The 27,841-nt window shown below is 48.8% G+C and overlaps 1 protein-coding gene across 7 annotated transcripts in view; it reads right to left on the reverse strand.

Annotated features, from left to right (window-relative positions):
* The window catches only part of NFIC (nuclear factor I C), a 110,445-nt gene extending 90,765 nt beyond the window's left edge, over positions 1–19,680 (reverse strand). For 6 of the 7 annotated variants that reach the window (XM_053296090.1, XM_053296088.1, XM_053296091.1 and 3 more), the window contains exon 1: positions 12,383–12,522. In XM_053296090.1, the coding sequence (XP_053152065.1) occupies positions 12,383–12,412 (30 nt within the window). In that variant the 5' untranslated portion in view covers positions 12,413–12,522. Of the gene's footprint in view, positions 1–12,382; positions 12,523–18,905 lie in introns of those variants that run through there. The other variant, XM_053296086.1, reaches the window with a different exon arrangement.
* Positions 19,681–27,841: the final 8,161 nt, after the last annotated feature.

Genomic DNA, 27,841 nt, shown 5'->3' on the forward strand with positions numbered 1-27,841 from the left:
AAGAGAGCCCCCACTTGAAAAGAGGCCTCTTGGCCCAGTTAGCAGGGTGGACCCTGGAGATTTCTCCATGCACAGAGCTGCAGCTTCTCCTGTCGATCAAGGGTTGGACCCGAGGCCAAGTCACTCACACTTGCTCTCTCCACCTAGCCTACCTCACAGGGCTGTCATGAGGATCATGACGAAGAATATTTATATATCTCTTTCCCACAGAAAACACTCTCCAAGGGGTTATACAGAAAAAGGAATAAGATGGTTCCGGGTCACAAAACGGCTTGTGATCCCAGCCCTGCAAACCAATTTATTTATTTTTTAATTGCAGGAAAAATATTGTTAGCCATGTTTGACATTTGGCTTCTTGGAAGTCCATTGGGAATAAACTGTAACGGATAACATCTAGCATTCCTCCTGGGCTACCTCCGAGCTTCAAGATAAGACACGAAGAACAGAACCCCACACAAGAACGGAATTTAAGAAGAGTACAGCATAAAGAGGCCCAGATATACGACACAAGCTGTTTGTGCCTTAACTGCAGATTTTGTTCAGGAGAAGGGAAGCGGTGGAAGGGGACGGGGGGGAGATGTACTGAGAGGTGAGGGAGGGTAATTCAATATTAATGCACTTTTGAGAGCACTGGACACTTCACCAATAAATCTATTCACGGCGCAAACCCATCCAAGCAAGTATGGATTCTTTTACGCCCTTCACATACAAGAGATGCTCCTCTTCACAGCAGAAGGGGGTCATCGGGTTGCCAACCCATAAAATTGCTGGCCCAGCAGTAAAGCCAGAATGCAAGCTGCTGGATCTTAGCGCCGCTGACGGAACTCACCGCCACCAGATGCAGCAACGGCCGCTGGCTTAAAAGGGCTTTAAAATCAGATACATTTGTCGAGGAGAGAAGCCTAGCAACAGTGATTTGCCAGAAGCACTGTTGGAGAGGAGAGCTGGTCTTGTGGCAGCAAGCATGGCGTGTCCCCTTAGCTAAGCAGGGTCCACCCTGGTTGCATATGAATGGGAGACTAGAAGTGTGAGCACTGGAAGATATTCCCCTTAGGGGATGGAGCTGCTCTGGAAAGAGCAGAAGGTAGCAAGTTCCCTCCCTGGCAGCATCTCCAAGAGAGGGCTGAGAGAGATTCCTGCCTGCAACCTTGGAGAAGCTGCTGCCAGTCTGTGAAGACAATACTGAGCTAGATAGACCAATGGTCTGACTCAGTATATGGCAGCTGCCTATGTGCCGGAAGGGCTGGATGGAACCTCCATGCCCCAAGGCAATCTACCTCTGAAGGCTATTATTTCGCCTTCAGAGGTAGATTGCCTTGGGACATGGAGGTTCCATCCCTCAATCCTAGGGAGAAATAATAAGGGTGGATTGTTGCCCTCATCTGACTGACCTCAGACGAACCTTGGTCTGATCCAGCAGGGTTCTTGTTATTACATTAGATCTCCAAGCTGCATCTTCCGAGAGCACCGTCAAGGCACATGACTACCCACGTTGCCGACAAGGGAAACACATTCACACGAGCAGCGAGGCCGCGCGGTCCTCAGCATTTCAAAAGCCCCTTTGACCCGTGGACCACATTTAAGAAGGCCATTCAAGTTTTCCAGCACAGATCTGTGACTGGAGGGAACCCGCCCACGTTGCCTTTGTGATCAGCAGAGACTCCAGCCATGTTTTATGCAGGGAGGGGCCCTTTCAGGAGGCAAGGGGCGAAGCTCATTGCCAGTGGTGAAGCTCTTGGGGGCCGATCCGACCCTCGCCCGGAGTGCCTCTCCTCACCCGCCTTGCAAAGGCTGCAAGAGACACAAGGAGTGAAGGAGGGGGCGACTGGGCGGGGGATGCTCCCTTCCTCCCCTCCACCCCCTGTGCTACTTTCAAGGCTTGTAAGGGTTGGTTTTAAAAGGCGGCTGCTCCCCACCAGGGGCAAGGGGCAAGGAGGCATTTGGGCCCTCACTTCAGGTACCATGATGCATGGGGCCACCCATGTTTCACAGCAGAAGGGGGCCTTGGGCACCCATGCTTGGTGTTAGAACAGGGGTAGGCCATCTTGGCCCTCTAGCATTTGTTGAACTACAACTCCCAGCATCCCTAGACCCATCCCTAAATTGTGGCTGGTGGGTGATGGGAGTTGCGACTCAACAGCAACAGCTGGAGGGCCAGGTTTGCCCACCCGTGCCCGAATCGGTGTTTCACAAGCAGCACACAAGCATGTCTATGAAACGCTGGAGTGTCTTCCTTTGTGGCCCAAGAGAAGAGAACAAACCAGTTTTTAAGAAAACCCATTCTCCTGCTCAGTGGAGGAGTTGATTCTTCCTTGTTGAGCTGACAATTCCAAGCCCAATTTACCACTAAGCAGATACTAAGTTTTGGGGAGGTACAGACAGAATCACAATCCCTTCCAAGAGCAGGCATTTAATTTTTCTGTGTGTCCCCCTGCCCACTTCACCCCATCAAACTAGTCCTCAACATTCTGTAAATATTCATAATCAAATTTAAGAGTAGAGATGTGCAAGAATCGAATTTTCAGATTTCATTCAGATTCAAATCTTAACCGGCTATTGTGGATCCTTTTTGACCAGTCAGAGCACATGAATGCCAAAATGTCCCTAAACTGTTGTTGAATCTATTTGAATCGATTCAGATATGAATCTGGTCGATTTGATTCAAATTTGACTTGATTTACCCTTTTTAGGAGTGATTCGATTTTGAATCGTTCGAATCAGCCAGATTCGAGTCAAATCAATTCTAATTCAAATCGATTCACACATCCCTGTTCAAGAGACCATATGTTTAAATCTCGGCTCACTATTCCCAAGCAAGCAGAGAATTAGGCACTCTCTCATGCATGAACAAAGAGGTTCTCCTTCATACCCAACTATGTCTGTACTCTATGATTTTTCAGTTAGGAACAATTAACTTTTTAAAGAAGTGTTGCCCAGTTCATCAGAGATGTCTTTTTGAGTGAAAAGGTTTGTTTAAAACAAAAATTATCCAAAATTATCGAATGACAAAAGCTGCCACAAAGAATTGGGTGTGGAAGGTGGAACGGACGTGCTATCCCAGGAAGCCGCCAAAAAGCAACATCAGAATAGATTCAGTAAGAATTTTTATGTAATTATTTAATTTATATACCGCCTGACTCCAAAGGCTCTAGGCGGGTTACAAAAATAAGCATATTCTGCAGAAGGAGAATATTGCATTGATTTTTACCTCCCCCCACCCCCCACACACACACCCAGGTAGCAGAATTGAGCTTCTGACCATTTTTGAAGGAAAGGGCAAGATGGAGCCGAAATCGGTCAGTGCTCCTCTTCCTGGAGGCTGCTGTTCCTATTCCTCCAAAGTCCTCTGGGAAGGATGCCATGTCATCAGGTAGCATCGAGCCCAGGGAATTTCTTGGAGGAAAACGGCAGTCCTTAGCCATCCAGAAGAACAGCCTTATGGAACTGGTGCTGTGGGGGGGGAAAGGTGAGCCGAGAAGGGGGCTCCATCCCCTTAAAGTACACCGCTCTGGGCTCCTTGGAGGAAGAGCAGGCTATAAATGTAAAATAAATAAATAAATAAATAAATAAATAAATAAATAAATAACATTTAAGTAAGTAAGTAAATTTCAAGACACGCGTTTTCTTTTTAGGGCCAGATCAATGCCAAGGCCCTCTTGCCCAACGGAAGACCTTTGCTCTCCTCTCCATGCTGGAGTAAGGGCAGCCCTTCTCTGCCATCCCAGATTGCTCAAGGAACATCATATGCTGAATGCAACGCATGAGACTTGGCCAGGATCTGTGGAGAGGGCAGGACAGGAGCAGAGAGCGGGGAGGGGGAAGAGCTATGCTTGCGACACGATTTGCCTTTTCCTGTCTGCCGCTGTGCATTGTTTGGAGAACACAGGGCCCTTTCTTTGAAAGTCACTTTCCTCATTCTCTCTCTCCGACGCTCAAATGCATTCCTGCTCGCTTCCAATCGACATGCAGTAACCCCACCCACTTGCAGATCCACCAGTTGACCCCGCCCACCTCTACCTTAAATACCCCTTAACTCCAAGAACGTTAGAGTAGATATTTTGAAATTTACACTGAATGTTTGAAGAAGACCCCCCATATCTCTCTCTCTCTCTCTCTCTCTCTCTCTCTCTCTCACACACACACACACACACACACACACCATCACTTCATATTGTCCCACTTTACATCTTTCCTGTAGCATGGACTCCACTGGCCAGCTCTCAGAGTTGAGTGGTCCTGCAGCTCAGGTCTAGGAAAGTTTAGCCCCACATAAAGGAAACAAGGTCTAGGACAGAGCTGCACAACAGCGCCCCCCCTCCAGCTGTTGTTGGACCACAACTCCCATCATCCCCAGCCACAGTGGCCAATAGTCAGGGATGATGGAAACTGTAGCCCAACATCTGCAGGAGGGCCAAAGTTGTGCAGCGTTGGTCTAGGGGAAAGGAATCCCACTTCGATGCTGCAGTGCAAATTTGTCCTTTCTTCAGCCGAGTAGATCATCATCAATGTTTTCCTGACTTGCCTGCTGGCAAAGGCAGTTGAGGTTCTGCAAAGTCTGCTTACAAAAATCTCTTCCGCAGCTGAGGATTGGCAAAGTCTGCTTTAATGTGTGTGCCAGGACCGAGTTCATACAAGTTGTTTCTGGTGCAGAGGCCTGGTCTGGAATAGTACTGACTTCAAAAATATATTTATTTGGCAGATTTGGGGGTGCTAGAAGGAGTTCAAAGCGAGTCAGACGTGGACATTTAATGCCCTCTCTGAAAACGTCCCCCAAGAAGTTGGGGTTGGGGTATTCTGGCTTACTGCTTTTGAACTCACTGTGTCTTGACTGGCACACATGCAAGAAGCATTGTGGGTAAAAAATGGCTGCCAACACACTGTGCCTGTTGAGAGGAAGAAAGAGGACCCACAAACACTGCTGCCCAAGTCAGTCCCCACAAGAACGGGGAGGGGGACCAAGAGCACTTTGCTGAGGGCTCCCCCAAACAAGGAGCGAGTCCTGCTGACGGATCTTCAGTTCAAAAAACACAGAGCTGCCATGAGAAATCTTCTGCTAGCTGTTGAAGGTGGCCTCACTCCCAACAGGGGAGAAACCCCAGCAAGGGACATGTTATACCATGTCTCAGAAACACAGCGGGGTACAAGAAGAGGGCCACTGCTCATGAGCAGAGTGCCCCAGGTACGCTCTCCAATACATCCCGTTAAAGGATTTCTGCCCGAGGCCTTGGAGAGACCCTGCTGGTTAGAACAGACAGTACTGAGGTAGGTCAACCCTATGTGATGGAGATGGACGGCAACTTAAACCAATTGGGTATTGCTCAGCGGTAGAGTATTTGCTTGGCATGCAGAAGGACCCAGGTTCAGAGACCACGAAGAGAGAGAAGAGGAGCAGCCCTTTGGAAAACTACAGCCCCCAAGGGCCAACTCGCCTTTACCTCGCAGCATGTCGGGGGGGGGGATCCTCCACCAAATCCCAGGAACCAGAGCCTAGAATTTGGGCCTAGAAATCAAACTGGCAACCCATGGAGCTCTCAAAAGGCTGGTGCTGTCCCATGCTCCCAGGGATTAACACCAGCAACTAGCCTGGGTTCTCTGATTCTGGACTAGCTGAAGTTGACAAGCGGCCTCCAAGAGCTGCACTATGGACAGGAGATTACAGTAGTCCAGTGGAGAGATGACCAGGGTGTTCCACAGCAGCAACAAGAAGGCCATTTCCCCACCACAACCACCAGGCGGCTTGCAGCTGCTGGGGGTTCAAATCTCCACTTGGCCATGAAGCTCGTTGGCCAACCTTGGCAAGCGACCCCCTCTGAGCCTAACCAACTTTAGAAGGCTGTCACATGGATTGAGTGAGGGAGAGAGCATGCATACCGCCCTGAGCTCACTGGAGGAAGTGCGAGTTATAAGTGTGGGGTGGGGGCAGAAATCAGCTGATAAATAGGTTTCCGGGCAAAATACAAAGTGCTCGTTATAAAGCCCTAAACGGCTTAGTCCCTGGGTATCTAAGAGAACGTCTTCTTCATTATGAGCCCCACCACCCATTGAGGTCTTCCGGAGAGATCTGTCTCTAGTTGCCGCCTGCTCGGCTGGTGACCACACGGAGACGGGCTTTCTCAATTGCTGCCCAGAGACTGTGGAACGCGCTCCCTCCTGAGATACGACCCTCCCCATCTCTGACAATTTTTAGAAAGCATTTGAAAACCCACCTCTTCACCCAAGCTTTTTCCGTTCTTTAAATTTTCAAGGTTTTAATTCGTGGAGGATTTTTAAATTGTTAAATTGTTTTAAGTTTTTGTATACATTTTAACTTGCTTTATGCTATTGTTAACCGCCCAGAGACGAAAGTTTGGGGCAGTGTACAAATTTGATAAATAAAATAAAATAAAATAAATAGAATTCAGATACACCTCAGAAGTCCCAAGCCACGGCTAGATGGGGTCATTTAATAACTCCGAAAGGCAGAGAGGCAGATCAGCCGTGTGAGGAGGAGGCTGCGTCTCTGTGCGAGTCCTTGCTCTTCCCAGAACATTAACTCGTGCAGGTGCACAGAGGGTGGCCTCCTTTGAGGCTAATTCTCTCTGAACAGAAGAGAATTGCGCCCTACACAGAAACCTTTGGAGGAAGCGGAGGATAGCTTTTCGCCCGTTTTCATTTCTAGGGTAAAAGATACACAAATATGTGCTTCATTTCAAGTTAGGAACTGCCGAACAATCCAGGTTTCTGAAAGCAAATCCAAGCAATTGGAGGAAGGGTTGCCGAAGGCAGGGCTGAGCCCAGAGGCGAAGGAGGGGAGACCCCGGGTGGGGCGAGAGTCGGAGAGAGGGCGGGGGCGGGTGGCACATGCGCTCCCCAGCACAACCGTCAGAGCTCTGGACGCCAAGCCAACGGCTCACTCCCAAGTCCTGGCTAAGAGTGGCACAACGTTTGCCAGGGCTATTTTGAGCCGGCAGGGTGGTGCTGGGGGGAGTCCTGAGGCTACTGTGACATCCTGCCACCACCTCGCCAGGAAAAGGGATGTTCCCAGATCCGAGGGGGGCGGACTCGATGCCCAAGAGTTGCCTCCTCCCGAATCCTCCTCTCAGCAAGACAGATCCGAGCCAGGCCTCTAGCAACCTTTTTACCTCCACGCCCTGAGACGAGAGCGATTGGGCAGCTGGCCTGGCAAGTGGCACTCTGCACATGCTTCACGGAGAGCCAAGCATTCCGTCCCTCAAACTGTCTTAGGCCAAGCCTCTTTCATTTTGCTTCTTTTTTTTTTTTTTCATCAAAGGACAGTAAAAGAGAATGACAGGATCAAAGCGGCTTTCTAATTTGCTAGAAGTTGAAAACTTCTTTATTTCCCCAAGCCAAGAGTATGGAGAATCAAACCAGCCTTGGAGCATAGGAAGCTGCCATTTACTGAGTCAGACCATTGGGCCATCTAGCTCAGTATTGTCTACACTGACTGGCAGCGGCTTCTCCAAGGTTGCCGGCAGGAGTCTCTCTCAGCCCAGTGTTGGAGGTGCCAGGAATGGAGCTTGGAAGCTTCTACATGCAAGCAGGCAGGGGAATCTCTTACAGTGCTCACGCATGCAGTCTCCCATTCAGATGCAAACCAGGGCAGACCCTGCTTAGCTAAGGGGACAATCCATGCTTACTACCACAAAACCAGCTCTCCTGCCTGTACTATCTGCTTCTCCTAGTGGCTGTGGTTATCCCACAATCAGGCTTAAGCACTCCGCTCATGCTCAGAGGCACAGTTCATTCTCTTACATTACAGGTTGGAAGAAACAACCTGAGCACAGGCAAACACACCAGAGGGAACAGGAGCAACCGAAACATTCCTGCACCGTGCAGCTTTGCATAAGCCGCCTTGGGAATCCTTCGGGATCAAAAGGTGGGGATTAGAAACAGGGTCAGATTAAATCATTGGCTCATATACAACCTGCCCATGGTTCAAATTGTTCCCTGGGAATGTTAGGTAGGGTTGCTTATTGACGGTTATGGAGTGTGGCAAAGGACTACTGAGAGGGATATCTGTCATGAGATAGTGCAGACCAGTGGGTAGAGCTAAGGGCATGAGGCTGCTTTCCAGCCACACCTCTGCCCTTGACTCATTGTGAGGTCTCAGGGGAGTCCCTTTCTCGCAGCCTCTGCTCTCAGGCCTGAGAAATAGGAGCAGCACAGATTGGTCTGGGAAGCTGCCACTTACGGAGTCGGGTCCTTGGTCCATATCCAAGGGCCAGCTCAGCATTGCCTGAACTTCAGGGTTTCAGACAGACAGGGTTTTTTCCCAGCCCTGCACGGAGATGCCGCCAGGGACTAAAGTAAAACGAAAAGTGTGCCGTCGAGTCGGTGTCGACTCGTGGCCCTGTGCTTGTCTTTGGTAGAATACAGGAGGGGTTGACCATTGCCTCCTCCCGCGCAGCGTGAGATGATGCGTTTCAGCACCTTCCTATATCACTGCTGCCCAATATAGGTGTTTCCCATAGTCTGGGAAACATACCAGTGGGGATTCGAACCAGCAACCTCTGGCTTGCTAATCAAGTCATTTCCCCGCTGTGCCAATTTGTGGCTGAACCCACATGCAAAAGCAGATGCCCTTCCATTGAGCTACGGTCCTTCCCAAAAGATTTTAGGTTCAAGTGTGCAAAGGAAGCTGCTGCCTACTGAGTCAGACCCACCGTCCATCTAGTTCAGCACCGTCTACACAAACCGACAGTGGCCCTCCAGGGTTTCAAACAGAGAAGGGTCTTTCCCAGCCCCTACCTGGAGATGCTGCCAGGAATTGAGCCTGGGACCTTCAGCACGCACAGGAGGGGCTCCATCGTCAAGCCATCATTCACCTCGCAGGGTCGTTGTTTTAGGACAGATAGAGATCGTGTAGTGTTTGCATTTTCTATCTCTCTTTCAAAAAGAGCAGCAGCAGAGGACAACGGCAGTAAAAGAAAAGAACCTAGGAGCAAGGGAGGGGTGTCGAATCCCCTAGCCAATTTTTAATCTAACCATATCCATAGTTAGAACGTGGAAAAATATAGTGAAAGAGGATTATTATATAGGGATAGAAAACATTTAAATATTATATCCATATTATAGTCCTCGCTTTCAAAATATTTTTCCAGTGAAACTATTGGTATGATTCGATTTGTTTTGAGTGACAAGGGGCAAGTCTAAAAACACACACACAAATATTCGACTTGGTGTTTTCCAACTATCTGATAGCGAAGGGATGTTCTTTGGCAGAATAAAAATGAAAGGCCCTCTGGAAAACGTTTACTAGGTATGTTTGCCAATTCAAAGGAATCTTGCTCAGGCAGAGACACGAAAGGCAGCCTCCTCTGAAGAGGTTCAGCTCGGCCTCGTGAATGATTAGCCAATCTAGTTGTACCCGATGCAGAATTAGCTGTTCGCCAATGGAAGCTGTTCAGTAGGAAGCAAGGACAGAATCACACAGAGATGCAACAGGCAGACTCCCCTGAGGGTGGGTTGTTCTCATGAACCTCTTTGTCAGAAGAGACGGAATGTCCAGTCGCCTTGGATGTGAAGACATGCAAAATCTGCCACCGGCACTCAATTCTGTCAATTACCTGCACCCTAATAAAAACCGACCAGAAGGAGCCAGCGTAGAGCAGAAAATCATTGAGAGTTGCATCAAACAAACTCCTATGCCGACAGGTATTTCTGAACCTACACATGTTTTAAAATAAACATTCAAACATCTTTTTCTTGAAACGAGTTCCTAGTGGGTTCCCAGATTTGAAACGAGTAGGCTAACCGATAACATATTTGAAAAATAATAAAACGACAGGGTGAGTTAACTTTCCAGAAAGCCGGCCTCCAAATTTGATCAGACTAACATTTTAAGTCTGCATTTCCAACACAAAAGCTTGAACTGTTGGATTTAATGCCCCCAATATTTCACCAGGTTTTGCACTGGGGCAAAATGGCATTTCCTCTTTTGATTGCTATCCCCTCCCCGCCCCGATTTGGGCCTCAATCCCTGGCATTTAAAAACTGGGTTTGAAAACATGTTGGCAGGTTCGAAGAGGGCAGGAGAGGTTTCCTCAAAAACAAGGGGAAGTGGCAGAAGTTTGAAAAACTTCAGACTCTACCGACTGTGAGTTGGAACCAACGCTTCAGGCTTCATCTTTAACCACGTGCCCTGTGCCTTGAGGTGACCGAAACTCAGAGGTGCCCCCCCACGATCAAGCCCCCTAAGCCACAGCCAGCTTCTTCCCCACCTCACTCCAGTTTGGGGGTTGCCATTCTTGGCCTGGCCTGAAACCGGGGCCTTAGCTTGCAAGCCTTTGCCTCCGGAGGAATCTCTCAGCTCCGAGATTTCCTCCCTGGGCTGGCAAGCAGCACGGAAGGAGTTACACAGAATCCAGGCGAGCCTTGGTGCTCAATAATTAAATAAATATCAAGAATCGATAGAGGGAAAGAACAGCCTGCCACCACAGTCCAGCGAGCAGCACCAGAAGAACTCTGGAGCAATGCCCCCCACACAAGGCCTTGCTGCCATGTGGCCCTCTGGAATGCCCCCCTCCACTGCAAAGTTGCAGCGAGGAAAATGAATTTTATAAGCCCTCAGAGCTACGGAACAAAATGTAAGGGCAGGCCAGGCCGGAGAGGAACACTTTGTCTTTTAAAATGGCGCGTCCAACACACAGGGGGTATTGTAGTCCTGGAGAAACCAGCATGCAAACCGCACCACACAGCAGGCTGGCCTCTAGCACAACCACAACGCCCCTTGGAGCAACACAACGTGTCCGCCTTCTAACACAACACACATGCACGCACAAGTGGCCACATTTACGATGGTGCAACGTCTGTGTCCACAATGCACACCAGCGTTGATTTATGCTTTGCCAATAACCTAGGATTCAAAGGACACCCTGTGCCACCCAGACCTAAGCATAGCCTGCCCCCCCGCGCGCACACACACACACACACACACAAAATAGCACATGCATAAAAACAGAGTGCATTGTAGAAAATGCATGTGGCCAAATCCTTCCTGGGCCACATGCACTAGTTGTACGGTTTAGAGATCCCTACCCATGACTTTCCCATAAAATATACAGCACAGCATGTAAATATTTCATGGCAAGCAGTGGCACAACCATAAGAAACCCATCTATAGCGCGCACACTGCAAGTGAGGGATCGGACCCACACCTTGCTCTCGTGCAACGACGCACAATCTTTTGCACAGCAGCACAGGCCTGTATGGGCACGGGGAAATGGTGCAAAGGAGACGCACGCAGCCCGCCACAGGGGCCAACACATTTCCTGCCTGCCACACACATTCTTGCACATTCGCCTCCTGGCCTTGCACGCTCATTTTTCCACACGCACATATACTAGTCATTACTCTCCCAAACATCAGAGAACAAGAGAGAGCATCTACCACACAAGCACATCGCACATGATCCCAAATCAATCCCCAACACACCAAAACTCATCTCCACACTCCTGCAGTGCTCACGCTGTCTAGCACTGGCAAAGCACACATGCTCACCTGTGCGTGTGCACACACACACACACACACAGGCTGCAATCCGAGACATCCTTTCCAGGGAGAAAGCCCCATGGAACTCAGTAGGGCTTCCTCTTGAGTAGACATGCCTGGGATTGCACAGATACTGAGCTACACACTCATGCCCCGACACACTCATATGCACAACCTCACACACACACCCCTTCTCTCTCTGCAGTTCTAACTTATCCAAACTTGGGTCACAGGGAGGCAGATTTTTGCAGAAGTCCTCCCCTCCAAACTAACCTCAGGAGGCACCCCCCCACCCACCCAATATGGGGAGGGGGGCTGGGTATTCCACTTGCATCTGGGAAAATATTGCCTAAGCAAACCTCCCCGGTTCCCAAAAATGTCATCCAACTGTAGAAGGCATAAGGGGGGTGCCCCCCCACCCCAGCAAAAAAGCACACACACACCGCGCAAATTTGCAACTCTCTCCACCTGGGTGCCCCTTAAAGACAATCTCCTTAAAACATCAAGCCAGCCAGCCCCCTCCCCGCGGCGGAAAAGGGGGGGGGAGCCGTTTTTGGAGCCGGGAAAGGAGAGGAGGAGGAACGACCGACTAATTAGCAAAGGCTAATTCGACCTGCGGGAACTTCCGACGCCTTCTCCAAACTCACCCCCTACAAGGGAGGGGGGGGGGAGAGCCCAGCCTGCCCCCCTCTCCGCCGCCCCCACCCCCGTCTGCAAACTATTTTTCCCGCGGGAGGGGGGAGAAAGTCTTTTTTAAAAAATCTACCCCGATGAGACTTTCCGCGCCAGCCAAGAGAGGCATGATCCCCATCCGAATAAGCAGTGCAAAAGGCAGGGGGGGGGAGGAAGGAAAGGATAATTCTGCGCGGGGGGGGGGCGGAGGTCTTATTACCTGGGCGAGGCAGAGAGGTGAAGAATACATTTCCAAGGAGTCGCGGAATAAACGGTTGCGGGGAGGGGGGGTGTTGAAAAAAGCAGATCCCAGAGCAAAAGTTACTGAGTCATTTCGGCTGCTGGAACAGTTTCTTTACTCTCTCTCTCTCTCTCTCTCTTTCCTGGCGATGGATTGCGCGGGGGAGGGGACGGGAGGGAGGGAGGGAGAGAGAGAGAGAGAGGAGGTGGGACCAGGGGGAAAAAAAATAACCCTCCAAAAGAGAAACTGGAATAAAAGGGACCCAACTTCAAATTAAAAATAGAGGGAAGTTGCAGCAAGCTGTCAAAAAAAAACCCCCAAAACCACACCAAATATCCTTTTTAAACATCAGATGATTTTTTTTTTTTTTAAGATTGCTTAGATCAACACCTCAGGGCCAGGAGAAAGGGGGCGAATCCCCCTCCCCCCGCAAAAAACCCTACCCTGGAACCATCTGAACCATTTTATAAAAAAGAGAGAACCCCCAAATAATCTGAACCCAAGGGCCTAATTTAAAAAAAAAAAAAAAAGGTGGGCCCCAGTGTAAAATAAGTGCCTATTTTTTTTAAGGACTCCCAAACAATCTGAAATGAAGGGACCGATTTTTTTTTTAAATGGGATCCCCAAACTAAAAGGGCCCCGTTTAAAAGGGGGGGCTTGCGTAATAAAGGGGAGTCATCTGTAATCCCACCCCTCCCCCAAAATATTATAATAATCAGTGAAAAGCACAGATTGGTCAAGTCACCGTCTCCAGAGGAAGGCATGGCACACCCCCCAATCTGGAATAAAGAATCTTATTTGAATAAGGGGGGGTCACACACAGACACACACTCTCTACAGATAAAAAGATGTTCTTTCATCAACATCTTGGGGAGGAGTTAAGGATAGGAGGATCCCCCCCCCCCAGCGATCTGAAATAAAGGAGCCAATTTTAAATATATGTGAGGAGGAAAATTCAGCTGTCAAAAATGTCTTTTCAAAAAATCAATAAAGAGCCAAACTGCTTAACATCACAGGAGGAGTGAGAAATAAGGCACCAAACCACCTGAAAGAGAATACTCCACTTTTTTTTAAGGGAGGGGTTTCGAAATTATATCAAACACTGTTCAAAGAAAAGGCAACCAATATTCGTTTTTTTAAAAACACACCAAATCGCTTCTACTTTGAAAGTAAAGACCTGAAATCCAGATATATATTTTTTAAATCATAGATTTCTCCCAAGAGCCATTTGTGTGTGGGGGGGGGGGGAGAAAAAAAAGGGAGGAAAAAGAACTGGAAAACCCCTCCAAGGAGAATTTGGAATAAGAGAACCAACTCTTCAAACTCAGCTGCAACGTCGCCCGGAAGCCATGCCTGCCCCCCCCCCCGCGAAGAATCGAGATCGCAAGGAAAGGGGGTTTAAAGGGGAGGAGGCCGAGATCCTAAACACACTTACTAGCGAGGAAGCCCCACTGAGATCCATAGGGCTTACTTCGTTCTGAGTAAGCGTGTTTAGGACTGCACTGCAAAAGGGTGCCAAAGAGAACCTGTGCATTGATATATAGAGAAATTCGGAGGAGAGAGAGAGAGAGAGAAAAGGGGAGAAGGAAGGGGTGAGGATGCAGAACCCACCTCCCAAAATATTGAATAACTCCCTCCCCTCCTTTTATGGCGGGGGGGGCGGCTCAGGTACCTCAGCACGGAATATGGAGTCTTTCCAACAGGCGCTTTGAAAATAGTGCGTAACTTGGCACCAAGTTATATTCTACAGAGTTTGCCCACCGCCACCCGCAGCACCCGAGGGGGGGGGCGCGGTAGGAATCAGCCTTCTACGGACCGACACCACCAGACTTTTATGCCTCCCCACTAAAAAGCAAACTCCTTTCTTTATCTTTTCCCCCGCCCGCATCCCCAGGGAGAGAAAAAGATCAGCACCTTGCCCAAGAACGTCTCTCCTCCGCACCCCGGGCCAAGTTATTTCTCTTCTCTTTCTTCCCAGGCCCTCAACGACCGCCGCCCCCCCCCCAAAAAAAAGCCCTGAATAAAGTTGTACTTGATTCTCAGGAATAATAAAACGCTGCTTGTGTATGTATTTGTGCTTTAAAAGTTAACAGAGGGCATTTTTTAAAAAAGAACAAGAAATCACGCCTGTCCTGTTCAGTGCAGACAGGTTTACTCAGAAGTAAGCCCCCGTCCAATGGGTCTTACTCCCAGGAAAGGGTTCCTAGGGTTGCAGCCTAAATGTCCACCCGGTCTTGGGAGTTCAGCCCCTAGACAGGTGGCCTCGCCTTGTTCCTCACCCAATGGGCAGCCTAACTCTGTTTTGGCAAGGAAAAATTTTACCTTTGGGGCGCTACGGGCGGGGGGGGGGGCGCAAGCGCTTGTTGGCGTCACGGATGCAACCCAATCCTGTACGCATTTACTCGGCATGTAAATCCCACGGCTACTGTGTGGACTGCGCCCAAAAAAGTTTGCACCGTATCTTTGTCGCATTGCCTTGATGGCTTCTCATCAGCTATTTTTGGAAAGCACCCCCAAAAAAGCACCTTGTTGAGTACTGTATTTCTCCCGAAATTCTTGGATTGGGAATATTTCCTAATTCGGGAGCGCAGATTTCCTTTCAAGATTCCTGGGTCCAGGCCTGGAAGCCACAAAGCGCTTCCTCCAGGCCTCTGCAATGGGTGGCAATCCCGAGGTCTTGCGAGGCACTTAAAACGCACGGCAGCAAAGATCTAGGGAGGCGGATCCTTCACCCACAGCTGCGCCCCCCCCCCCCCAGATCTCCACCAGCTCTCCTGCGAAGGCAGAGTAACATTTCCAAGAAAGAAACTTGCACCAGTTAGAAGCAAGAGTTTCCCCACAAGGGGAGAAAACTTTTTTTTTTAAGGAGAGAAGTATGAGAGAGAGAGAGCGTGCAAAAGCGGTTCCTATCAAAGGGTGCAAGCTTTTGGGCTGACACCACACCTTTCAGCCCCTGGCAGGCTGATTGTCGGTGTCCTGTGCAGTCAAAAGCCTGTCTCTTCTGCTTCCAAGTTGACTCGTGGGACATCAAATGCAATAAACAGTAATAATAATCAGCAGCAGGCTTTGGAGACAGTAGCATGGAGACTTACTTTCGAGTAAACACACCCAGGACTGGTTTGCCATTCTCTAAGGTCACCTAATGGCGCAGCGGGGAAGTAACTTGCCTAGTAGGGAGCAAGAGGTTGCTGGTTCAAATCGCCGCCGATGTGTTTGTTTCCCAGTAGAGAAAGTTTCCTAGACTATGGGAAACACTTACATCGGGCAGCAGCGATATGGGAAGATGCTGAAAGGCATCATCTCACACTGCGCGGGAGGAGGCAATGGCAAACCCCTCCTGTATGCTACCGAAGAAAACCACAGGACTCTGTGGGCGCCAGGAGCGACTCGACGGCACAACTTTACCTATATTCACCTGTAGCTCAATCAACCCCTGAGGCCCACACGGTTCTCTTTCTCCTTCCAGCACTAAGGACCCCAGAGCCCTTAGGAGGAGATATAACAAGCTACACGCCTGTAGATGAGTCGCCATATATATCTCATTGTTTCTCCCCTAAAAGCAGATCCAATTAAAGGGCCCATGCAGCTGGGGGAAGGGTGCTGGCCACTTTTAATTGGAAAGGAGCATCTGGGTTTTTTTAAGAGAAATCAGTGCATTTTTTAAAACCATGTTTTATTGACCAACAGGGGAAACTGTTGACCAGGTTGCTAGGAAGAAAACAAGTAGCTGTGATTTATTTATTTTTTAAATTAATTAGAAGTGGGTGGTTATTGCTTGTGTGTGTTTAAAAAGGTCTTCTGTGGAGCTGAATCACAATTCTGAAAGCTAGCTTCTAAATGTTCAGCCCAAGAGGGAAAGGGTGGGTGGAGAGAAGTGGGGGGGGAAATGTGGGAAATTCTTCCACAGCAAGTACTTTCACCCGGCCTAGTTCCCACAAGGAAATGGGGCGAGGCTTCAGACCATATTGCTCACCGCCCAAAAGAATTCCCTGCATGCAGAAAGCTAGCAGGGCAGAGCAGAGGAGTTAGAGGTATTCCCTTTACCCATCTACTTTCCCGAAGGAAAATTCTGGGCCGATGAGTTGTTCTTCCCGTCAGGAGTTTGTTTTGTTTTGAAACAAAGATTTCTGTATACAGGGATTATATATATGGAGGGTATTTGGAAATAAAGTGGGGTGTATTTCGGGAGCCTCCTGGGAGGGTGGGGTGTATGGAAGAAATTATGTATGCATAACATTTTTAAAAACAAGGATATTCCTGCAGCTTCATCAACGCCTAAAATTTTCACTCCATATTTAAAACTGGAGAACTTTCACTCTTTGGAAAAGTGGGGCTTGAAAACTTAGGGGTCCCCCGCCCCCAACAAACTATGTGTCTCCCGCCTAGATCAGAACCCAGCAAATACGAATACTGCCTGCTCCGGTGTTTCTGCTCGGCACTGGATTTATTTTCGGTTTCCACGCAAACCGCTCTGCATTCCACACCACTTCGTAAACTCGATTGGAAGAAAAAAGAAAGCGTTCCAAGCGAATGACTTCGCTTTGGGCGAAGCTGGATAAACTTTCGCTTTGTACTGGTCTCCTATTGGAAAAAGCCGGGGCTTGGGAAAAGAACCCCCACAGAAGAGAGCGAGCAATTTTGAAAAGCGGGAGCAATTCTTTCCCTCCTACTCTTGAGGAGGCCTCCATTAGCCTTCGCCTGGAATTTATGCAGCTCTTAGTTTTAATTCTTTTAATTAAAAAAATGTTCCCCTCTGAAAAAGTCTGTCGGACTAGAAGAAAGTTCCGGACAGAGGACGGGCTGACTTCCCAGACAGGCCTACTTGGAAGTAACGCCCGCTGATCTCAGTGGAGAAAGGTGCATTCAAACAGCAGCCTTCAGGTGAAATTCGTGGACTGGGGCATGAGACTTCCAAGAAAGACAAAGGAAATCGAAATCGAAATCGGATGAATAATAAATAAGTAAATCGGGTAGATAAATATTGATCTCCACCGAGGCAAAGGCAGGCTGCAGCCCCGTGGCGCACAGTGGCGCTTACTCCGGAGTAAACATATCCAGGCCGACTGGACATGACTCAGATTTGAGAGATGGCGGACTAGACACTCAAAATTCAGGAAGCGAAAGAAGCCCACGGATCGCTCGGTCCCTTTTAGGAATAAGAGATTCCCAGCGCCATCCTAGGACATGTTTACCCGGGAGGAAGCTCTGCTCCCGGGGCAGCGTGCCTGGGATCGCAGCCTGTATGCAGAAGATCCAGTCCAGAGCCCCAAATAGCGGGATCCCAACCGTTCCCGACAGAGGTTAAAATCCCATTTAGCTACATGGGACTTACTCCCAAGTAGGTGTCCTTAGGAGGAGTGGCGCTGCAGAAGGATGACCCCTCCCAGCTTTACGATGGGAAAGAAAACGATCGGTTAGAGTCGAGATCTCTTTGGAATAGAGGGGGGCAGAGGCCGAAAAGGGCAAAAGATGGATGGAGCGATGGCGGGGGCGGGAGGGGGGAGTCCGATGCTGCAGCTTCTCCTCCTCTCCCCCCCCCCCACGCCACCCCGTGCTCCACAGCGCCCTGGGTCTTCTGCTGATGAGGCGGCCAGGCTGCCCGCCTGCCTGCCGCAGGGCCCAACTAAGAGGCAGAGAGGGAGGGAGGGAGGGAGACAGCTAATTTTTGCGCGCAGAGGGATGGAGGTGGGGCGGGGGGGGGGGGAGGAGGTCTGGAGAAGGAGCTCCGTCCTGCCGGATGCACAGCTCGAGAGGGAGGAGGAAGAGGAGGAGGGCCGGATCGGGGCCAAGGGGAGAGCGGCGGCTCCTGCTGCCGCGAGAAGCCTCTCTGCCTCTCTCTGCTGGGCGTCATTGCCAAGTTCAGCGCGCTGCTGGGCCCTCCTTCCTTCTCCGCCCCCCTCGCCCGAGCGGCCATTTTCCGCTACATCTCGCCTTTGCTGAGTTGGCTGCCAAGAGCGCGGGGAGGGGGGGGGAGAGATTGCCAGCCTCCCCTCCCCTTCCCCCCTCCACCTTCCCAGATCTTACGCATTCCTCCCCTCCCCAATTCCATGCGTAAAAGCGCACTAGCCAAAGAGGTACCCAGGCAGGCAGCGGCACTCCGCAGCCTGGAAGCACCTCTTGCTCGTCCTGTCGCCGACGCCCCCCCCCCCCCCGCATTGCACACCCCGCCTCTGACAGCGCCAGCACTTTGCACCAACGGGAGCGGGCGGGGAGGGGGGTCTTCAACATCACAGGGGCGCCCCTTCTGCTTTCCCAATCAGGAGGCTATTCGGAGGGGCGCATCTCCGGCTAAGCCCGCGGCGCGACAGCCCCCTCCCCTCCCCCGCCCCAGAGATCTCCGCTCTTTCCTCGTGTTTTGCCTCTGACAGAACTCCCTCTTCTGGCACCTGCCCACACTCTCCCTCCCTCCCTCCCCCCCCCCAGCCACGAAACCCCATAAACTTCTCCTGCCCGCCACACCCCAAGAGACAACCAGGAAGATCAGAAAGTGGCAAAAACTTACCATAACCCAGACGAAATTGACCAGGGCGGAGACGCGTGTTGATGCCAAAGGAGGGGGGGGGGGCGGACGGTGCTTTGAAAAAAGTCCCAAGTTAAAAAATCTCTCTCTCTCTCGCTCTCTTTATGGAGGACGAAGGGGGTCAAAATAGTGCGGTCTTCGCTGGCTTTAGCGTTCGCTCATCTGGCCGCCACCGTCTTCCTGGGCATCTTGGAGGGCTCTTTGGTGGGTCCCAAAAGCCGCCCCCCACCCCCCACACTGGCGCCGTCCCCAGATTCTACAGCAGATTGGAGGGGGAGGGTGGAGGGTGTTGCCCCCCCCTTATCTTCGGTGGTGGATAGTTGATGGTTGACTTGGAGAAGTCAGAATCTTCCAGGGTTGGGGCGGTGGGGGGGCTGTAAAGTAGATGCTTATAACTCTAGAGATCTTAATGAGGAGGAGGTGGGAGCTGGTGGAATAGAGCTGGGGGGGGGGAGAAAGAGAGAGAGAGAGAGCTCACTTTTCCTGGGACGGCCCCCCTCCCAGCAGGGGGAAATAATCTTCTCTTGCTGCTAGTTGGAGGTTGCCAAAAAATGCTTTTCAAAATAGTGGTGGTGCGGAGGGCGGCGGAAGGAGGGGTCTACAGGCGCACACGCCAGCCGGCATCAGTCCCTCTTCTTCTGCCCCCCCCTTTGCAAAGAAAAATACAGGGGGGAGAGAAGCTTCCCATCACCCCCTCCCCCTCCGGGCTAGCACGGCTCTAGCAGCACCCATGACCGACCTCGCTGGCTCCCTTCCTCCCTCCCCCGCCCTGCCCGTGCCGCCAGCCTCCTCCTCTTTCTCCTCCCCCTGGATGGTGGGGGGGAGGGAGGGTGTGATGGTTTGGAAGCGTCTGGCGGGGTGGGGGCGGCAGTGTGTGCTGGGAGTCTCCTCCTGACTGCCCCCTCCAGCTCCCAAAGATGGTCCAAGGGTGCTCTCTTAGCAGAGGGAGGGAGGGAGGGAGGATGCAGAGAAACCAGGAGCGGGGGTGGGGGGGGTGGCCGGTTCCCAGATGGGGAAAGTCTCTATTGCAAAAGGCAGATGCACCACGAAGCTCTCTTGGAAAGAAGGAAAGCAAGGAAAAAAGAAAGAAAGAGTATTTACTCTAACAAAGAGTAAATTGAATTTAAATTGCATTTAGTTTCTCTCTCAGGCGCACACACTGACACTGGGTTATTTCAGGCACTACTGGACTGAGGCCCAAGCTAAGGAAGCTCCAGTTTAGGGCCTCCCTTCATGAGAGGTCTCTGGAGACTCCAAAATGACTAAATTTTGAGTTTTAAACAATTGGTTGAAAAATAAAGGAGAAGGGGGGGGGGGAGACTCAAAAGGAGAGATTATTACCCTTCTGATCAGACGGACATCACATGCATGTATATGGCTGCACAGCTATTTTTCATACTGAGCTTATACACCTGTGCAGAAATAAAAAGTAAATTATACAGAAACATTCTTAGGCCAGGGCCCAGTTTAGACCAACTCCCACCGTCATGGCTACAGGCGGCAAGCAGCGTGCGGGGGGGGGGCAGTTTGCACACTTTGGGGCTCCCACCCCTTTGGTAATGCTACAGGGCCTCTGAAGCTTGCTGTCCTTTGGGCCTCTGCATGTCACAATCTGGTCCTGTTTGCAGGCCTGCCCAGGGAAGCCATCGCCCAGCCCAGGGGTGGCCCAGGGCATTTTGCTATCCGTGGAGAAGGTCAATATGATGGCCGCCCTCTCCCATCTGTGGCAGGTGCACCCGTGCCGTTGTTGTTGGGGGGGGCGGGGCTTGCTATGACTACTATGAGTATTTATATCCCACTTTTCAGCCCACGTTTTCAAAGCGGTTTACATCGAAATTCAAATATTAAATAGAGAAGAAGTTTCCACGTCCCAAAAGGGCTCACCGATTGAAAAGGTAACCAGCAAAACGGCCACGGAGGGGATGCAATTAATTAATATTGTTTTCATGGGTTTTAATGTTGCAACTTGGTTTTCATGGTTTTTTAAAAAAATTGTTCTGCTTGTTTAATTGTTGTTTTATGGTGTTTTAGTTGTTAATTATTGTTGTTTATACTGTTTTGTTCTTTCTGTTTTAATTCTTGAGTGGTTTTAATGGTTTTGTTATAATGTAAACCGCCCTGAGCCTTTCTGGAAGGATGATATAAAAATTGAATGAATGAATGCTGTGCTGGGAAATGATAGGGTCCTTGCTCTTCCCCTGTTGAATGGAAGAGAGCGCCCCCCCCTTTGCAAAGGGACCACTTTGCTCAGTTAGCAGGGGGGTGCTGCCCCCTCTGGCCTCCTCATATCCATGCCTGAGGTGAACACCTTCCCCTGCCTCACAGAAGGGCCGCCCCAATTGCCTCTATCTTGGAGATGCTGCCAGAGAGGGACCTTGGAACCTCCTGCATACTAGGATTTAATCCTAACGACTTAATCCTGAGTGGTGCCCAGGACCTAGTGTGAGATGTCAGAGTTGTAGAACCATTAGGGAATCGTGACCATATTGTGATCCAATTCAGCTTATATGCAAGTACAGCATTGCCAAGGAAGTCCAATACAGATGTGTTGGACTTCAGAAGAGGAAACTTCTCAAAAATGTGGCAACTGGTGAAAAAGAAGCTGAAAGGGCAAGTCAGGAGGGTCAAATCCCTCCAGAAAGCATGGAAATTATTCAAAACCGCAATAATAGAAGCTCAGTTGGAATGTGTTCTAGGGATGTGCGTTTCGTTTTGGATTTGGACATTTTGGATTCAGATTTTGCAATTTCGAACAAAGAACAAAATTGGGGTGTTTCGGATTGGCTGGTTTCAAACAAAGAACCAAACAGAGGTATTTCAGATTCGGGCCAAAAACAAAACAGAAAAACAAAACACACAACCCTAATGTGTTCCAAGAAGGAGGAAAGGTACCATCAAGTTCAGGAGGACGCCAGCATGGCTAACAAGCAGAGTCAGGGAAGTTATAGATGAGAAGAAGACTTCCTTCAGAAAAATGGAAGGCCTGACCAAATGAAGAGAACAGAAAGGGACAAACTCTGGCAAAAGAAATGCAAGGAGACCATAAGGGATGCAAAAAGGGAGTTTGAGGAGCAGATAGCCAGAAGTGTCAAGGGGAATAACAAAAACAATAACAAAAAATTATATCAGAAGCAGAAAACCTGCCAGTGAGCTGTTTGGACCCTTAGATATGAGGGTGTGAAAGGCATTATTGAGGTAGGATAAGAAGATTGTAGAGAAGCTAAATGAGTTCTTTGCATCTGTCTTCATGGCAGAGGATACTGACCATATTCCCACTATGGAACTGAGCTTTTCAGGCTTGGAGGCTGAGGAACTGGGCCAATTTGAGGGGATGAGAGAAGATTTTCTAAACTGTCTTGGAAAAACTAAAAATTAACACACCGCCAGGGCCAGATGGCATCCACCCAAGAGTTCTGAAGGAACTCAAATGTGAAATTGCGGATCTCCTAGTAAAAATATGTAACTTGTCCCTACAATCAGGCTCTGTACCAGAGGACTGGAAAGTAACTAAAGTAACTCCCATTTTCAAAAAGAGATTGAGAGGCGATCTGGGAAACTACAGGCCGGTTAGTTTAACTTCTGTGCTAGGTAAATTGATGGAAAGCATACTTAAGGACAAAGTTGTTAAACATATAGAAGAACAGGCCTTGTTGAAGGAGAACCAGCATGGCTTCTGCAAGGGCAAGTCTTGCCTCACTAACCTTTTGGAGTTCTTTGAGAGTGTCAACGGGCATGTGGATAAAGATGATCTGTTTGACATCGTATACTTGGACTTCCAAAAAGGTTTTGACAAAGTTCCCCACCAAAGACTCTTGAGTGACTTAGCAGTCATGGGATAAGGTTCATGTGCAAACTGGTAACTGGTTGAAGGACAGGAAGCAGAAGGTAGGAATAAATGGACAGTTTTCACAATGGAAATAAGTAAGAAGTGGGGTCCCTCAGGGATCTGCACTGGGACCAGTGCTCTATAACTAGTTCGTAAATGATCTAGAAGTTGGGATAACCAGTGAAGTGGCCAGATTTTTAAATGACACTAAACTCTTTATGGCAGTGAAATCTAAAACAGATTGTGAGGAGCTCCAAAAGGGTCTCTCCAAACTGGGGGAGTGGGCGACAAAATGGTAAATGTGGCTCCATGTAAGCAAGTGTAAAGAGATGTATATTGGGGCAAAAAAACCCAACTTCACATATATGCTGATGGGATCTGAGCTGTCAGTGACTGACCAGGAGAGAGATTTTAGGGTCGAGGTGGACAGCTCGTTGAAAGTGTCAACTCCGTTCATGGGAGTTGTGAAAAAGGCCAATTCCATGCTAGGCATAATTAGGAAGGGGATTGAAAATAAAAATGCTTATATGTTTATGCCCTTACAGATCTATGGTGCGGCCACATTTGGAGTACTGTGTACAGTTCTTTTCTCCGTATCTAAGAAGGTCATTGTTGAACTGGAGAAGGTACAGAAGGGGGCAACCAAGATGATTGGGGGCCTGGAGCACCTTTCTTATGAGGCAAGGCTACCACACCTGGGCTTTTTAGTTTAGAAAAGAGGCGGTGCCTATGGGGAGTCATGATAGAGGTGGATGATGATGATGATGATGATGATGATGATGATGATTTTGTGCTCCTTTCCCCCCATTTTTGCTGGTGCTACCTCGGGGGCTATTGTGTAAAAGCCAGAGTAGAAATAAATACACTTGACTGCCTTCGCTGCTGCCCCGAGGCTTTGGGATGCACTCCCTAGTGAAATAAGAGCCTCCCCATCTCTGACAGCTTTTAAAAAGTCTTCAAAGATACATCTGTTCACCCAGGCTTTTAATTAATATTGTTTTAATGGTTTTATTGCTGTTTTAAAATATTGTTTTAAAATTTTTTAAATTGTAATGTTTTAAACTTTTTGTTTTCATTTGAACTAATGTTTTACTTTCTGCTTCCATTTTGTTGTAAACCGCCCAGAGATGTAAGTTTTGGGTGGTATAAAAATATGTTTTAAAATAATAATAAAATATCTACAAAATAAATACACCTGACTGCCTCTCTTCTGGCAATATCTGATGCAATGGCAAAGAGGAATTGGCATGAACCAGGAACTTCCCAGTTCAGAAATGGCCTCCGCCATGAACTCACTTGCCTCAGTTCCCCCATCTGTAATTTGGGGATTCGTCAGCCTTACAGGGTTGTTGTTGTGGAGATCATTGAGACAATCTTGGGCCTTTTCCATTGCTGCCCCAAGGTTTTGGAATGCTCTCCCTGCTGAAATAAGAGCCTCCCCATCTCTGGCAACTTATAAAAAGACTGTTAAGACACATGTGTTCATCCAGGCTTTTAATTAGACTTCTAGAATTTAACATTGTTTTTAATGTTTAAATTGTGTTAATGTTTCAATGCTTTAATTTTGTTTTCATTTGTGTTGTTTTATTGTAAACCACCTGAGATATGAGTTTTGGGGGGTATATAAATATGTAAAATAAAATTAAAAATACAATGCAATAAAATAAAAGGCTGCAATCCTGTGCACACTTTTCCTGGGAGAAAGCCCCATTAACACAGTGTGTCTTGCATCCTAGTAAATGTGGAGTTAAGGATGCTGTTCAGGACCTAATCGATCAATCAATGCACTTGTTTAGCTGTAGTGAGAATAAAGATATTTGATTCGAAAATTAGGCGGTTAAAACAATGACGCGAAAACAGAAACAGTGACTCAGAAGAATTCAGAGGAATTAGACAGATCGTATCAGCTCTCCCAGTACTTTGATCACAGAAACTAAAGAGCTGGATAATTTGCTCGTGACATGGAGCCTGGTACCAGCTAATAAAAAAAAATTGCATAGAACCCCAAAGACTTCCCAGGATAAACCATAAGCACTGTTCAGAATAAAAGGAGAGACCTGCCAGATTGGACTGGAGTCCATCTCACCCAGCATCCTGTTTCTAGCTGGGGACAGCAAGATGTGGTGTGGAGAAAGTGGAGAGAGAGAAATTCTTTTCCCTCTCACACAACACTAGAACCAGGGGTCACTCCATGAAATTGATTGCCAGGAGGTCTAGGACCAACAAAAGGAAGTACTTTTTCACACAACGCGTGATCCACCTGTGGAATTCTCTGCCACAAGATGTGGTGACAGCCAACAACCTGAATGGCTTGAAGAGGGGTTTGGATCACTTCATGGAGGAGAGATCTATCAATGGCCACTAATCGGGGGGCTATAGGCCACCTCCAGCCTCAAAGACAGAATGCCTCCGAGTACCAGTTGCAGGGGAGTAACAGCAGGAGAGAGGGCATGTCCTCCACTCCTGCCTGTGGCTTCCAGCGGCATCTAGTGAGCCACTGTGCGAAACAGGAGGCTGGATTAGATGGGCTTCATTGGGCCTGATCCAGCAGGGCTGTTCTGATGTTCTTATACTTCCGGGAAGCCCACCGACAAAGGCAGGAAGGCAAGAATCTTTCTTTGCTGCTGTTCTCAGGCGGTTGACAGAGCTGCACCTAAGTAATTCTGGAGCCTGGACCTAAAGGCCTTTGGAGCCCCACCCCACCCCGCTGCAAGTTAAGCATCATCCCTCTACACACACACTATGACACACACAGTATTTTTAACATGTGGATTCTTGAGGGCACAAACAGCAACTGAACTCACAAGAATGTAAGACTATAAGGAAGGTCTATTTATGCAAACATGCCTTAGCAGAAACATTTCAACACACTACTCAACATATCCCCATCTCACATATTTCTTTCCCCACTACGCCCTCTGTCCCTAAAGCACCCGGTGCAGGTCACAATCTCACTCGGCCGCCCGGCACAGCATTGGCAGACAACACAGCACAGAGACCACACCACCTAGCACAGACTAAAGACGATTTTGTGGTCTCCAGGGGGTGTGGAGGCCCTGGACTTCGGCCCCAAAGTCCAGGGGTAAGAGCGCCTCTGGCGGTTGGTATTCAGAGGTAGACTGCCTTGGAACATGGAGGTTCTATTGGAGCTAATGTGGCACATAGCCTTTCCTCCCTAAGAACCCAATATGAGCTACACCAGGCCCGATGAAAGCTCCATCTGGCCCAGCATCCTATTTCCAACAGGGTACAGCCCAGTGCCTCCAGGTCGTGGGGATGGCAGGGCACGAAGGCAATAACCTCCCCAGCTGACATCCTCCAACAATTGGTGCCCAAAGGTAGATTGCTCTTGTCCATGGAGGCTCCATGCATTTACAATAGCTTGTAGTCAGGCTTTTCCTGCAGAGGAAATAAGTAGTGAGAGTTGTTCTTGCATTCTTATGGTGGCGAGGCAATTCAAGGGCTATTTGCCACAACAGCTAAATGGAGCCTCCATGTTCCAAGGATGCCTACTTCTGCATGTGGACCAAAAGGTCCTTCCAGCCCAGCATCCTGTTTCCAACAGGGAATGGCCAGGGGTTTTGTGGAAGCCCATAAAGAGGGTGCGGAAGCAACAATAGACGTGTACAACAGAAAGGCTTAGGGGTTCTCAAGCTTGGTTCTCCAGATGTTGTTGGACTACAACTCCCATCATTCCCAGCCACAGTGGCTGAGGATGATGGGAGTTACAGTCCAACAACAACATCTGGAGAACCGAGCTTGAGAACCCTTGGAAGTACTATCAGCAGCAAACAAAGCAGGGACCAAAAACATTTTTTTTAAGCTAAGAAGTTTACATCCACGAAAGGTATCCAATTGCCCAGGAAATCTGCAAAAGGAAACAAACAACCTACACGAATTTGTTTCAGCAACGGCTTGCTACCAGATTAAAAGTGTGTCTCTCGGCGATACACTTCATTTAAAAAATAACCACGCAGAAAGTGAGAGAGAGAGGGAGAGGGAGAGAGAGAGAGAGTTTCAGTTTTATTTATGGTGACACAAACCACTTAGCATGAACTTTCAGATTGCAGGCCTCAGCAAAAATGTACATGGTTATCCTTCAAAGCGTCACCCTGTTCTGCCGCATGGGAAGGAGAAATCTTAAAACAATCACATTAGATTTTTACAAGCTAATTTTAATGTTCTCTCTCTCTCACACACACACACACACCACACACCTGCAAGGACGACATACCAGAAATATTGCCTAAACTGAGATGTAGTCACAGCTGTAATCCAAAGATCTCCAAGCCCATTGCATAAGGAAGAAACTGTTCCAAGGCTTTCAAGACTGGACAGGCTTTTGGCCTCCAAACTGCCTGATGCGGTCTATTCTTCAAAAGAGAAGGAGTCTATTCTTCAAAAGAGAAGGAGAAATATTTGGGTCTATGAAGAACATCACCAGAACCTTGCTGGATTAGACCAAAGGATCCATCTAATCTAGCAGCCTACCTGAAGAACCCCTTTGGAAGTTTACAAGGAGGACAGGAAAAAAACAACTCTCTCTCTCTCTCTCTGGTTGTTTGCTTGGCATTCAAAGGTAGATTGCCTTTCAATATGGAGGTGCCACTTAGCTATACTCCCTAGCAGCGGTGGATAGACCTACATTCCATAAGAACACAGACGGACATGATAAAATCCCAAAGCACCCATATTATCAGATCGTAAGGGGTTCCCCACACGTGCATGCGCACACACACACACACGCACCTGTATTTAATTGGCATGCAGTTTATGTGGCTCAGCGTGGAAATCCCTGACTAACAAGCAGAAGGTTTCCGGTTCGAATGCCTGCTGGTACTATCTCGGGCAGCAGCGATATAGGAAGATGCTGAAAGGCATTATCTCAAACTGTGTGGGAGGAGGCAATGGCAAACCCCTCCTGTATTCTTCCAAAGAAAAACACAGGGCTCTGTGGGTGCCAGGAGTCGAGATCAACTTGACAGCACATTTTACCTTTAGAATACTTTCAGATGGAACTTATTAGGAATCATGTTGAGAATTTGAAAAACAAGGACAAAGACACACATCAAAACAACAAACCACAATTTGA

This window comes from Hemicordylus capensis, chromosome 2 (assembly GCF_027244095.1).
Source record: "Hemicordylus capensis ecotype Gifberg chromosome 2, rHemCap1.1.pri, whole genome shotgun sequence".
Taxonomy (NCBI): domain Eukaryota; kingdom Metazoa; phylum Chordata; class Lepidosauria; order Squamata; family Cordylidae; genus Hemicordylus; species Hemicordylus capensis.